Source organism: Arachis hypogaea, unplaced genomic scaffold (assembly GCF_003086295.3).
Source record: "Arachis hypogaea cultivar Tifrunner unplaced genomic scaffold, arahy.Tifrunner.gnm2.J5K5 arahy.Tifrunner.gnm2.scaffold_352, whole genome shotgun sequence".
In the NCBI taxonomy this organism is placed as follows: Eukaryota; Viridiplantae; Streptophyta; class Magnoliopsida; order Fabales; family Fabaceae; genus Arachis; species Arachis hypogaea.
In genome coordinates, this window is record NW_027255643.1 from 1 (window position 1) to 15,000 (window position 15,000).

At 35.8% G+C, this 15,000-nt stretch overlaps 1 protein-coding gene across 1 annotated transcript; it reads left to right on the forward strand.

Moving 5' to 3' along the window:
• On the forward strand, window positions 1-12,469 carry LOC114924130 (protein PHOTOPERIOD-INDEPENDENT EARLY FLOWERING 1-like). The gene is given in 29 exon segments (XM_029296972.2): window positions 1-135; window positions 1,379-1,459; window positions 1,582-1,689; window positions 1,869-1,949; window positions 2,037-2,125; window positions 2,249-2,385; window positions 2,464-2,525; window positions 3,417-3,552; window positions 3,807-3,878; window positions 3,963-4,033; window positions 4,110-4,250; window positions 4,786-4,821; window positions 5,194-5,262; window positions 5,432-5,494; window positions 5,579-5,758; window positions 5,761-5,968; window positions 5,971-6,057; window positions 6,060-6,320; window positions 6,323-6,373; window positions 6,376-6,555; window positions 6,558-6,662; window positions 6,665-6,805; window positions 6,808-6,837; window positions 6,840-8,624; window positions 8,976-9,040; window positions 9,123-9,187; window positions 9,475-10,219; window positions 10,374-10,906; window positions 11,298-12,469. Coding segments are annotated over 29 exon segments (6,078 nt in total). The 5' UTR covers window positions 1-84; the 3' UTR covers window positions 11,743-12,469.
• Window positions 12,470-15,000: the final 2,531 nt, after the last annotated feature.

Here is a 15,000-nt window from a genome sequence, read left to right on the forward strand (position 1 = left end):
CACGAATCTAAGTGAAAATTGCAAAAGGCGGAGCTTGCTTTTTCTGTTTCTGTCTTCGAGGAACTGAGGAAGAAGAAGAAAAAGATGAAGAAACATAAGTCCTCTGTTCTCAACTTCCGTAAACCAACCGCACAGGTCAGTGAGAGAGTGTGTGTGATTGTATGCTAGATATTATTGACTGCAGCTTTTTTTTTATTTTTTTGCATGAGTATGGGAAGAAGAAAATATTATTTATTTATTTTATTTTTGTCCAAAAAAAAAATTCTGATGAACAACCCAGAATGGCATAGCTTCTGTTATGGTTGTGGCTGCAATGCCGTTATGCTGCAGACGCAGCTGCAACCGCAATTTAAAACCCTTGTGGATGTGTGGTGCTTGCTCATAATTTAGTTGTTGGTATTAAAGTATTTCTAATGAATTTGTTGCATCAGCCATGTTTTGGTGGGGTATGTTTCCTTTGGTTCTTAGACAAGTGAGTGTATAAGATAAACTTGTATTGCAACATGCAATCCATGCTGCTGTTGTGGTGTGTTTGGTTTGAGCTAAACTCTCTTAAGGGGATGCTTGAGATTTTGGATTTGGAAGAGGGAGGGAACTCAGGGAAGAGAATGACTTGAAGTGTAAAAAGTGAAGTCACTTTGGCTCTTCAGAACTTCGATTTGCAGAAACTCCAGGGTGCTGGGACACAAATGATAGATATAGGGAGACATTAACCTGTTTATAGCTTGAGACAGGACATATTTCTCTGTATGTTTATTTAACCAAAATATGGGAGAGTGGAGATAGATTTTTCCATCTTTACTGTTTCGATGTCTCTGTATTTTATTTCATGGGACACCAAAAAGCGGAGCCTATCCTTTGACACTTTACTTGATTTGGTATGAGATTTGGCAGCTTGTGTCAGCTTTGGGGCCAAGCTCATGGCCTTCTTTTACGGGTTTCTTTATATATGTTGAGAGATTGAGCGGAAACTTTTGTGAGGTTGATCTTTTGCATTCTTTTTATGTGTCTTTTTGTTCTGCATTTGTGGACATGATTCACATCAAGGCACTAGGACATCTGCTGAACCTTGTAATGAACTCCACCGTAGTGAAGGCAACGTTTTAGTTATTGATGTTGCTTGTTTTGTCTTTTTAGTTTGCAAGGATTTCCTATCCTTCTTTCTTTTTGTAATTGTATCTCTTCATGTAAATAAAATTATTCTGCCATCAAAAAAGGAAATAGAGTATGTAAGAGTTTTGAGAAAGAAAGAAAATAAATCATTGTAGAACAGTATAAAAGATGAAGAAGAAATCATCCTACAGCTTGACGAGAACAGTTTCAAACTTAGTTTAATCATTCTTTCCTATTTTTCTTTTCTCATCTTCTGCTGTATCAGGCACTTGAAGCTCCAAAGGAGCCTCGACGACCGAAAACTCATTGGGACCATGTATTAGAAGAGATGGTGTGGTTGTCAAAGGTATCTATTGTTTTTACCTTCAAAATCTTCTATCTTCTTTTTGTAATTCTTTATTTTTAAATGTAGTAATGTTTCACTGTTTCAGTTCTGATGGTTTTACTTATTGTACTTCGGTTTTGTAGGACTTTGAATCAGAGAGGAAATGGAAACTAGCTCAGGCCAAGAAAGTTGCTTTGAGAGCCAGCAAAGGCATGTTAGATCAGGCTACCAGAGGTGAAAAGAAGATGAAGGTTCTGGTCTCTTCTTTTTGTAAATTTAAGGAATTAATAACATACTGCGGTTACCAATGATGTGATTGTATTATTTAGAGTTACAGTTATAGAAAGCATCAGTGTTTGTATGTGTTTTTCTTTCTTACTTTCTTTCATGTTTTGGTATTGCTGCGTCATGAGGGTGGAATATTTTACAGGAAGAAGAGCAACGCTTACGGAAAGTTGCGCTAAATATTTCTAAGGATGTTAAGAAGTTCTGGACAAAAATAGAAAAGCTGGTAATGCATTTTTTAAAATTAAATTTGCTGAATTACTTGCATAAGTTTTCATAATTTTGATGTCCTTTCCATCTATTGTTGTTCTAGGTTCTTTATAAGCACCAAATGGAGCTTGACGAGAAGAAGAAAAAGGCACTTGACAAACAGCTTGAGTTTCTTTTAGGGCAAACTGAGAGGTGGATACTTTACTACATTTATCATTTTATTTTTGTTTAAAAAATACTTCTTTATTTTTTTGGTAGCAATTGGAAGTTGGCTTGACACCATTGGTCTTTCCTTTTAATATGTTTCATTTTCAGGTACTCGTCAATGCTGGCAAAGAATCTTGTGGATCCTTATAAACCGGTTGAGAAAAGTTCTGCTGAGCATCACATGAGTAGTCAATACAAGGATATAGATACAGACATTATCAATGAACCCGAGGAAGCTGATGTTGGTGGGTAAAAGACATGTATGTTAAGGTGTAAGTGGTTGTCACTTATTTTACTAACTTAACTTGATTCATTTGTAATAGAGCATCAGTTGGATGCACCTGATGATGATGAAGAATATGATGTACAATCTGATGATGAATCGGTATGTCTATTTTTTTCAATTGCTATTCTCTTGATCTGTTCACCATAACCACCAAGCACTCAGATTCTGTATTTTGTTTTTTCCTTTTGTTTTGGTTTCTTTTGTTTTATGATTCTTATGAGATTTTGCATCCTGACCCAGATAAAGATTATTAGATTTGATATGTTTATTTTGAACTGTTCTCTTGTTCATCATGACCAAACACACCCACATTATATAGTTTGAAATGTGATTGCTGTTGGAGAACCTACTCAAAGATTATTAGTTTCCACCTGTTTTGTTGCATTGTTTTGTTATGGAATACCTTGTAGGACATTAGGATGCACTATTGGTTCTATCTACACTCTGATCTGCATATTGTTTGTTTGCCATAGGAAGTTGTGTATAAATAAAAAACTATAACTCCAGGATAATGCGGATAGTGATACTCCAGTACAGGGGGGTGTCATTTCATTTTCTTTGTTGAACAATCAGTGAATAGCCAAGATATTAGGGTTTAAGGTCTTAGGTCACATTTTTCTTATTTCCTTCTAATAGTAAAGAGAATATCTCTGTTTATATCTAATTTCTTCTCTTCATCTCACTGAAAAGGTTCCTGTTTTTAGAGAAATGATCTAAAGATTATTTGTCTCCCCTGTTTTGTGCTACCGTTGCAGTTTGTATCTTTATCTTGATAACTTTTAATCCTTCTTCATGTTTAGAATTTCTATGTAGTGCGTTTCTCCCATGTATTATAGTCCTGTACAGTTCTTTTTATCTGTGAGTTTTCTTGATGATGTGTTTCTTGTGGAAATTGAAGATTACTGTGTCCTTTATCCAATTATTTCTTGTGTTTCAATGCATGAGATTGGTCCAAACTAATATTGATGCTAATGGAGGTACTGTTTCTAGGAGGATGATGAGCAAACCCTTGAGGAGGATGAGGCCCATATAACCAAAGAAGAAAGACAAGAGGAATTGGCAGCTTTGAATGATGAAATTGATCTTCCAATTGAGGAGTTACTCAAGCGTTATGGTGGCAGGAATGGTAAGTTTTTGTTTATTTATATCATGGTCTTTTTATTCAAGAAAGTTCAGTTAGTCTTCTCAAATGCTATCTGTTAATATGGGAGACCAACATAGATCATAAAAAGAAAGGGTTGTAGAAGGTGCTGGTTTGCATGGTCATTATATACCTTTTCTGAATGAAATCGTGGTAGTGAACTCTGCTTAAGTTACCTACTTAGGTTGCTTAATTACTGTTGAAGCATTCATGACACCTTTCCTTTCATGATCTATTAGATGAATCTGCAAGTCAAGAAAGTAGTCCAGAGCATAGTGAAGATGGTGATAAAATAGCTAGAAGTAGTGATGGTAAGCACTGGCATTGTGTTTGTGACTGCTAATTTGTTCAGGATATTGTTGTTTCTGACACAGAAGATGATTAATATGTTGCAGAAAATGGAGATGCTTTATGCACCAAGGAAACTGGTACAGGCGACTCTGGCATGGACCCTGGTCGACGCTGTGTATGTGTTTGGTTTTAACACTTTCAGCAGCAAAGTGAGTTATGGACTTACCGTAATTCTCCTTTTCTATTAACAGGGAGAAAGTGTTGGTGACGTAGCTACTCCAGTAAACAATGGTGATGTTGCTATTCCGATAAACAATCAATCTGAAAATATTAAGGAGGTTTCTAGTGAGATGGCTAATGAAGATACTACCCATGGCTTTACTGATGAAGAGGTGAGATTGCATTTAGATTTATTCTCCATATGTATTCTTTCTATTCTCACTATTAAATTTAATTTTCTTTCAATAAAGGTCTTCTGTGTGTATCACTTATATTTTATCTTTCATGATTTTGGTAATGAAAGTAAATTGCTTACGTGTACCTTTAATTCTTGTGCTGGAAGTTTTATTTCCTCCATTTCTGAATTGAATGTATTTTTTGTGGTTGTGATCTACGAATATCATTTAGTAATTTTAAACTTGACTTCCTTTATTAAGATATCTGGCCTTCTTTACTTATATCTGTGATGCTTTGTTGTCTCGACCAATGTGACCAATGTGGTTTTGCCTTCAATTTACTGTTATCATCCTTGATCAAATGTGCCTGTATTATGTTGGATGCAATCAATGAAATCCTTTGGATTCATCATTGGTATGTGCTCCACGCCTCCCCATTTTTCACACCTTCTATTCCTGTGATTTATTGACATTCAGCTGTTAACTTCATAGCTTACAATGTTCCTTCCTGATTTACCTGAAATATTGGCAGGATGATGGTGACTTCTTGCAAACAACAGAGGACAAGGTAAATCAAATTTGAGGACACAAATATAATAACCATAAAGTATCATTTCCACTTATTTGTTTCTATTTGTTTTGATCCTCAATGAGGCAGGTAAAAATATCAAGATATATTGCTATCATTTTTCAAAACAGTTTTATATGTTAATATATACTGAGCTCATTTCAAACAAAATTTTGAAGTTATGTCTGTGTATTGTTCTGTATCAATATGTACTCCTTGTTTTGACAGTTTGAAGTCAACTATTTTGTTGGGTATGGCAGTTTCTAGTTTTAGGCACTGTTGACTATTGTGTATTGTATTTGCTCTTTTTCGTTTCTTGGTTGGTTGATTCATGATTGGCAATTTGAGTCTTTGCTTGATTTCACTGATCAGGATGATGAAACAACCTTATCCGAGGAGGAAAAATTGGAAAAAGTAGATATCATTGATCCCAATGATGAGGTTTGAGCTAGACTGCTTATCTTTCTTCCCAGATTATTGCTGAACAGAAATTTGCATTCTATGTTTATTTGCTTTGTAGATGCATGTTTAGATTATGGGGCCTTATACATATTTTTCATTTTAAATGTCTTTATTATGCTAGTCCTTATGACGAAGCAATTGGTTGTAGATTGCATTATTGCAAAAGGAGAGTGACATGCCTATTGAGGAACTACTTGCAAGGTATAAAAAGGTAGGCAGTAATATCATTTGTTTTTACTTATGATTTAACCCATTCGTGCAAAAACATTGATTTCTATTCTTCTCTGTTTATTAGGACCTGAGTGATGATGGACATGGGGATGAATCTGATTATGCTTCTCCTTTATCTGAGCACCATGAGGACTCTTCAAGCAATGAAGATTCTGGACAGAAGGATGTTGCTGTCCCTATGGAAGAAGATATCAAGTCTGAGAACCTTCCTGCTGTTAACCTCAGGAAAAAGAATGGGAAGTACCTCATGAAACTTCAGAAAAAGGAGAAGGCGAGTATAATATATCTGACGCAGCTGCTGCAGCAAGATCAGCTCAACCAACTGGAATCACCTTCTCTACAACTAAAGTGCGTACAAAGTTCCCTTTTCTACTGAAGTACTCTCTTCGCGAGTACCAACACATTGGATTAGATTGGCTTGTCACAATGTATGAAAAGAGACTGAATGGAATTTTGGCGATGAAATGGGGCTTGGCAAAACAATTATGACTATAGCTTTGCTTGCTCATCTTGCTTGTGAAAAGGGAATATGGGGTCCACATCTAATGTGGTGCCAACTAGTGTGATGCTTAACTGGGAGACTGAATTTCTGAAATGGTGTCCTGCTTTCAAAATTTTAACTTACTTTGGGAGTGCAAAGGAGCGGAAACATAAAAGACAAGGATGGTTGAAACCAAACTCATTTCATGTGTGCATAACAACCTATAGATTAGTCATTCAGGATTCCAAAGTTTTTAAGCGCAAAAAGTGGAAATACTTGATCTTAGATGAAGCTCATCTCATTAAAAACTGGAAGTCACAGAGATGGCAACACTCTTGAATTTCAACTCAAAACGGCGTATTCTCTTGACTGGCACACCATGCAGAATGATCTCATGGAGCTGTGGTCTCTCATGCATTTTTTGATGCCACATGTCTTCCAATCTCATCAAGAGTTTAAGGATTGGTTTTGCAATCCTATATCTGGGATGGTAGAGGGAGAGGAGAAAGTTAACAAGGAGGTTGTTGATCGCCTGCATAATGTTCTTCGTCCATTCTTACTCCGCGGTTGAAGCGAGATGTGGAAAAGCAACTTCCATCGAAACATGAGCATGTCATATATTGTAGACTGTCAAAGCGGCAGCGTAATTTATATGAAGACTTCATTGCTAGTCAGAGACCCAAGCTACTCTTGCAAGTGCCAACTTTTTTGGGATGATTAGTATTATAATGCAACTTCGTAAGGTTTGCAATCATCCTGACCTATTTGAGGGTCGTCCTATTGTCAGTTCCTTTGACATGTCGGGTATTGATGTTCATTAAGTTCTTCTATTTGCTCCATGCTTTTCCTAATCCCTTTTCAATAGTAGACCTAAAAGGCTTAGGCCTCCTATTTACTCATCTTGAATATAGCATGACTTCTTGGGAGAGTGATGAAGTGCAAGCCATTGAGACCCCTTCTAGTTTAATCATGGAACGCACTGATAAGGGTGACCTGGAGGTAATTAAGCCTTGGTCAAAATGTCGAAAAAAGCTACAAGGAACAAACATTTTTGAAGAGATCCGCAAAGCAATTTGGGAAGAGAGGTTGAAAGAGGCGAAGGAACGTGCAGCAGCTATTGCATGGTGGAACTCCTTGAGGTGTAAAAGAAAACCCATCTACTCCACAAGCCTAAGGAATCTTGTTACTCTAAAGCATCCTGTATATGATATTCATCAAGTTAAGGCAAACCCTGTTTCATATTTGTACTCATCGAAGCTGGCCGACATTGTTCTATCACCAGTTGAACGATTTCAGAGGATGACTGATGTGGTTGAAAGTTTCATGTTTGCCATTCCAGCAGCACGAGCACCCTCTCCAGTTTGCTGGTGCAGCAGAAGTGGGGCAACTGTGTTTCTGCATCCATCTTACAAGCAGAAATGCTCTGAAGTTCTGTCACCATTACTGTCACCAATCAGGCCTGCAGTTGTTCGTAGGCAAGTGTATTTCCCAGATAGGCGTCTTATACAATTTGACTGCGGGAAATTGCAAGAACTCGCAATATTGTTGAGGAAATTAAAATCAGAAGGTCATCGAGCTCTGATATTCACCCAGATGACAAAGATGCTTGATGTGCTGGAAGCATTCATTAATTTGTATGGTTACACTTACATGAGATTAGATGGATCAACTCAACCAGAAGAGAGGCAGACCTTAATGCAGCGCTTTAACACTAACCCCAAATATTTTCTTTTTATCTTGTCAACCCGTAGTGGGGGTGTTGGTATCAACCTAGTTGGAGCTGACACTGTTATTTTTTACGATAGTGACTGGAATCCAGCTATGGATCAACAGGCTCAGGATCGTTGCCACAGAATTGGTCAGACACGTGAAGTTCATATCTACAGATTGATTAGTGAAAGCACCATCGAGGAAAATATCTTAAAGAAAGCAAATCAGAAGCGTGCTCTTGACGATCTTGTAATTCAAAGTGGGGGTTATAACACTGAGTTCTTCAAGAAGCTTGATCCTATGGAGCTATTTTCAGGCCATAGAACATTTCAGATTAAAAATATGCTGGAGAAATCCCAGAACAATGGGGAAGTGTCTGTAACTAATGCAGACCTAGAGGCTGCATTAAAATGTGTGGAAGATGAAGCAGATTATAATGCATTAAAGAAAGTTGAGGAGGAAGATGCTGTTGACAACCAGGAGTTTACAGAAGAAGCCATTGGGAGACTTGAAGAGGATGAGTATGGAAATGAAGATGATATGAAGGATGATGAGCCTGCCGAGTTTGGTGAATCTGTTTCCAACTTAAGTAAACAGAATGCAGTAATGTCAAATGGAGATCCCAAGGAAGATGTAATGGCCACTGTTTCTTTAAAAGAAGACGATGTTGACATGTTGGCCGATGTAAAACAGATGGCTGCAGCTGGGCAAGCTATCTCTGCCTTTGAGAATAAGTTGCGTCCTATTGATCGTTATGCCATTCGTTTTCTGGAGCTTTGGGATCCAGTTATAGATAAAACAGCCTTGGAATCTGAAGACAGGATTGAGGACACGGAATGGGAGTTGGATCGCATTGAAAGGTACAAGGAGGAGATGGAAGCTGAAATTGATGAAGATGAGGAACCTCTTGTATATGAAAGTATGTGCCCCATTATTCCCTTTGCTTCCTGAAATTTGATATTGTCATTGTTTATTATCCTTAGAATATAATGAATGTCATCGATTAGACCCCATGAAAATATGTTTAACTCATGACTTTATCCAAATAACGTATTTCTTGCAGAGTTTAGTTGACATATATTATAAATGACATGTAGATCATGTTCCTTTGTATGAGCATCATACCTGAACTCTTACTAATTTGTAAAATTAATTTTTATTGAATTTGAAGTTGAGTATGGTTGATGATTAATTGATCAATTGCTTATAACAAATATTGAAACTTAAGAAGATATTTAGTTTCTAGACTGAACATTCCCTGTTATATTAGAATGGGATGCTGATTTTGCAACTGAGGCATATCGACAGCAAGTAGAGACCTTGGCTCAACATCAGGTGGGTTGGATGAATTTTGGATTTCTTTTTCTTGTCATCTTTTTGCATATGGATAAACATGTTTGATTTTGTGTTCTTGTAGTTGATGGAGGAACTAGAATATGAAGCTAAACAGAAAGCGGAAGCTGAGGAAGAAAATTCTAAAAAGTAAGGCAGCACTAGGCTTTTGTTATATTTTGCATCCACCTTACTGGTATTCAAAGAAAGATCTGTGCTAGTTTCTACATCTAGTAAATATTGCATTATTCTATGAACTATGTTCCCTGTGAATGCTGTGGGTTTTGTCCTGGTTTGAAAAGTTATCTTAATTTTGATATTTTTTCTATCTTCAATTGTGAAACTTCAAAATATAAGTTGAGGTGTGCATGAAAAATAAGGTAATGCCATAAATATGAACGTACATCTGATTGCTCTTACTTTTCATTTTTCATCAGGACTCCTGGTGATTCAAAGCCCAAATCGAAAAAGAAACCCAAGAAAGCAAAGTTTAAATCTCTGAAGAAAGGATCTTTAAACTCTGGCACGAGACCTGTAAAAGAAGAGCCACAGGCAGAGCCAATGACTATAGATGATGATGTTGTCAGTAGTCTTGCTCTTGTATCCCCAAATTCAGCTATGCAGAAAAAACGGAAGAAACCTAAATTTACAAGTGATGGTGAGGAAGAAAAGAGATCAAAGAAGTCAAAAAAATCCAAGAGGGATCTTCCTGATGTTTTTGCTTCAGATTTAGATTCCAACTTATTAGTTATGCATGATGAAAATGCAGAGACTCTGGTTGAGAATGAACAGAAAACGTCAAGCAGAAATAAGATGGGAGGGAAAATATCCATCACTCCAATGCCAGTGAAATGGATCTTGATGATAAAACCAGAAAAAGTGAAAAAGGGAAATCTTTGGTCCAAAGATTGTATCCCACCAGCAGATACTTGGTTACCTCAGGAAGATGCAGTATTATGTGCAGTCGTTCATGAATATGGTTCTAACTGGAGTTTGGTTAGCGAAACGCTTTATGGCATGACTGCCGGTGGGGCATATCGGGGAAGATATCGTCATCCTGTCCATTGCTGTGAGAGGTTTAGAGAACTATTCCAGAAATATGTCTTATACTCGGTGGATGCCACAAATAATGAGAAGACAAACAATACTGGTTCTGGAAAAGCCCTTCTTAAAGTTACAGAGGTTGGACTGATAACTTTTACATGCCTATTTTTATCTCCACATTTTCTTATAAGATTTTCTTGTCAGTTTGTGGACCTCATCTCTGTATTCTCATCTTTACTTGGAGTATATTGCAAAGTAAAACTTTTTTCTCACTTAAGATATACTTTGGCAGGAGAACATTCGCATGTTGTTAGATGTTGCTTCTGTGCAACCCAATAGGGAATTACTACTGCAGAAGCATTTTTATGCACTGCTTTCTTGTGTCTGGAAGCTTTCATCACATGTTGACCGAAGGCAAAATCCATCAGCTACCTCTAATGGTCTATGTTTTGATAAGAGTTTCTTTGGTTCTGTTGGCCAGCATTCACAGAATTCCTTGAAAAAATCCTCTGAAAGGATGACATTCAGTAATTCGGCCCAGTGCAAGAAGTTAGTAGCTTCTGCACTTGATGACACCAGAGGTAGGCAAGAGAGTGACCAAACCTTACTCTCTAACTGCAGTGAAGACAAAACCATGCAAGTGAGTACAGATCAGATGGATATAACACTGGAGTTCCAGAAAGAGGAGAGTGATGCCTTGCCTTCATTTCCATCTGTTATAAATTTATCAATACAAGATACAGAACTGTTGCCATCTGTAAATAAGCAAACAGGAGAAGATGGTCACTTTAGAGTCTCTACTTCTATTGCTGAGAATCGTTTCAGGTAACTCAAGACAAAGGAGTTTGTTTGTTTTTGGTATATGGTTTGACTTTACACTGCAATGTGTATTGTTGTGTTTCTTACCTCTCTTTTTTGGTGCATAAGGATAGTTACTCATTATGATTTGGCATTTATCTCAAAATTCTATTCAATGCATAGAAATCAATCATAGAATATATGTCTTTCAATCATAATTTTCTTATACATCAAATAAATCTCCTCCGTTGTTGTCTATTGTTCATGGTTGTCCTCAATACTAGTAGTTGCAAAGAATGTTAGTGATTTGTCCTGTCTTTGTCAAGCTGTCACAAAATGACAAGACTTCTTTTTCCAAGTTTTTTTTTCTGTTACTGCTGCATAACTGTTTATATATCTTCTCTTTTTTCTGCTTCAGGGAGGCAGCAAGAGCATGTAAGGAAGACAGTTCAGCATGGGCTTCATCAGCATTTCCAACAAATGATACAAGATCCAAACCTGGGTCCAGGATACAATCATTGGGAAAGCAGAAGTTTTCCAACACCGACACTGCTAAGCCTTCTAAGTCAAAATCTAAAAGAGCCTTCACTGATCCTAGTGAGACAAATCACCAACAGACTGATCCTTCATTCCTCTCAATGCCACCACTTAAAGATCTGAGATTTGATCTCAATGCAGCATCCACTATGGATGACATTGTAGTTGATGATTTGCCTAGTAGCAGTCTGCCCTTTGGCCTCGACGTGGAAAATTCATTTGATGAAACGGAGAGTTTTGGAGCAGTCCCGCATGATTATGTAGCTGGTTTAATCTCAGATCTTGATGATTGCACATCATTCCCAGAATTTAACGACATTGGTTAGGGTCAAACCACGCCTGGAAAGCAATTCTGTATGACCCCTCCTTGCCATTGAAGGACTGGCATAAGGCTGGCAGGTTGTTTTTGGACAGTCCACAAATTCCGGTGGGATACATAATCGGAACAGAATGTTCTTACATGATCTAATAGGCCTGCCATTTTTGGGTATATAAATAATATGATATAGAAAAAAGGTTAAAGTGAACTGGCAGGTTTGCAGCTTACACGCTGTTGAATGAGGATTCAAGCAAGCCTGCGGCATGTTTCTGGATTTGAAGAGCGCTGTCGATAATTTAATTTTTTACCGAGAAATTCTTTGTTGGTTTGAGGCTTCAATGCACCATTTTCCCCTAGGAACAAACGTAGGTAGGTACTGATTGGCATACATGAAAGTTGGACTGAAATGAAGTGCCTGGTTTGGTGTGCATACATACATACCCAGGTAGATGTGATTTTAGATGGCATGCCCTTGCTGCAGTTCTTTCATTTGCCAACATTGTGTTGTAGATGGTGAGGAGGGAAAAAAAGAGAAGTGCCTTTCAGTTGCTGTTGATTTATGATACTTAACAACATTTTTAATGATGGGAAAATGGTTTACTCCATTTTGGCATTTACTATGCTTGGAACCTGTAAATAATTTAACATAGATCCTTTTTTGTATTCAATTGGGAAACTATGATCACTAAAAAGAGCGTTACTGTTTCAGAAAGAAGATAATTTTTTTTAAAGAAGATATGAGCATCACAAGCTTCTATTTTATTTTGAGTAATATTCCAAATTAATTTCTAAGAAATTTAGTCAAACATTTTAGTTCATAACAAATTTTAATTACTAAATCAGTTTTTAAACTTTTATTTTCTTAAGCAAATTAGTGTTCACATCAATTTACTCGTCTATATATAAGGATCGATTTTAGAAATTTAAAATTTTTTAAAGATAGTTATGTCTTTTATTAAATAATGATAAAGTCTAATTTGTCTAACTTTTTATTAAATTTGATGTAAAGATTAATATATCTAATGAAATAAACGATTAAAAATTGATTTAGTGACTAAATCTTCAAACTGGTCTTGAGATTGACATCGTGCATTAAAATTGTCTTTCAATTGTATCAATTACGTTTTTAAGATTGGAAAAATTGCACCATATTAGTTTCTGACCCGTTTTTCGTTAACGACGTGCTGATGTGGACTTTTGGGGACATGTGTCATCTCATGGTTTTGCCACGTATAACGGTATGATGACGTGTCGGTTAACGACACGTGACATGCTGATGTTGATGGTTATGCTACGTGTCACAATGCTATTTTGCCACGTGTCGGATTATGCCACATGGTCACAATGTTATTTGTTCACATGCGACACTATGTATCATTAATTCATTACATATGCACCAAATTGGTCCCCTTATTTTGCATCAAATGACTCATTTTAGTCCATGAAATTGAATGTCGTGCACTAAATTAGTTTTTTATCCGTTTGTTCTCATTTTTTTGTAAATTTAAAATTCTTAATATTTTTTGATACACTAATTTTAGTTATATTTTTTATTATACAATTTTTTATAATAAATTTTTTAATTAATAATTTTAACTTGTATCATTAATGCACATATTAGCTAAATTCAAAATTTTATTATTGCCTCTTGTGTTTATTTGTATCTGTTTTAATATTGTTCAATCTATGGTTACAATAAGTGCTTATATTAATTAATAGTATAATATATGAAAAGACTACCTAATTAAGTTATAGATAAAATGAATTATTATAACCGAAAGTATAAATCTATCTTACTAGTCTAGTAAGAAGTCAATTATATGGAGAATCGAACATTCTTAAAACGGATGGGAGTAATGAATTTATATTAGTTAATAAGTGTCTAGTATTCTTAAAATATTTATTAAGGTGTTAAATATTAAAAAATTTGTATTAAAAAATATTATTGTACTCTTAACTTACATCTTTATTAAATCAAATATCAATATCTCATATAATTCTTTTAATAAAATATTATAGAAAAAATTGTAAAATTAAAATTAAAATTTTAAAAATATTTTATAAAAGTGCTTGTATTTAAATAATTGTGAAAAGATAAAATTAAAATTGGTGTATTCAAAGATATTAAAACTTTTGAATTTATAAAAAAAAAAGAACAACCTGATGAATGGACTAATTTGGTGCACGACATTCAATTTCAAAGACTAAAATGAGTCATTTAATGCAAAGTAAGGGACCAATTTTGTGCATATATAATGATGACACATAGTAGATGACACATGGACAAATAAAATTGTGACACGTGGCATAATTCAACACGTGACAAAATAGCATTGTGACACGTGGCATAACTATCCACGTCAGCATGCCATGTGTAACCAACACGTCATCATACTGTTATACATAGTCAAACTATGAGGTGACACGTGTCACTAAAGGTTTACGAATCAGAGACTAATACGGTGCAATTTTTTTAATTTCAGGGACATAATTGGTACAATTGAAATTTTAGGGACAATTTTAGTGTATAACATCAATCTCAGAGACAATTTTGGAGATTTAGTCTGATTTAATAATTAAATTGTCTGACTAATTTTTTTTTTTAAATTGATTTAAAATATTATTTTTAATTTATTTTAAGTTTTAACTTTGTGGATCGGATTGAGAATAAATATGAAGAACAGAACCAAATTAAGAACCTAAACAACGAAAAGAACACAAAGAGACCAGGCCTAGTGTGGCCCAAGGACCAAGCCCAAGGTCCAAAGCCGATTTATGATTTCCTGGAATGCATGCTCTCTGTTTGCCTGTGGCCGCGTCTTCAAAGTACAATTTTCGTCTCCATTTTCTTTCGCCTGCAACACTCCTCTTCTGCAAAAGAGAATCAGAGAGAACATGGAGAAGATGAGAATAGAAGAGGTTCAGTCAACTACCAAGAAGCAACGCGTTGCTACTCATACACACATCAAAGGCTTAGGCCTTGAGGTTCTCATTCTCTACCAACCAACCTCTTCTTTTTCTTCTGCGCCTTTTAGTCTCTTATATATATTCACACACGTGACTATTTATTCCTCTTAGCAAGTTTTAATCTTTGTTACTTTGTTTCCAGCTCACTGCAAAGTTTCAACCTTTTTGCTCTTTCGTTAAAACGGGTTTCAATTTTTATGCATGATTGTTCTAGTATTTTGAAACCCTTTTTTTAGCATATTGCACTACTCGACAACTTAAAACCTAGCATTTTTGGACATTGAAGTTATGTATGCAT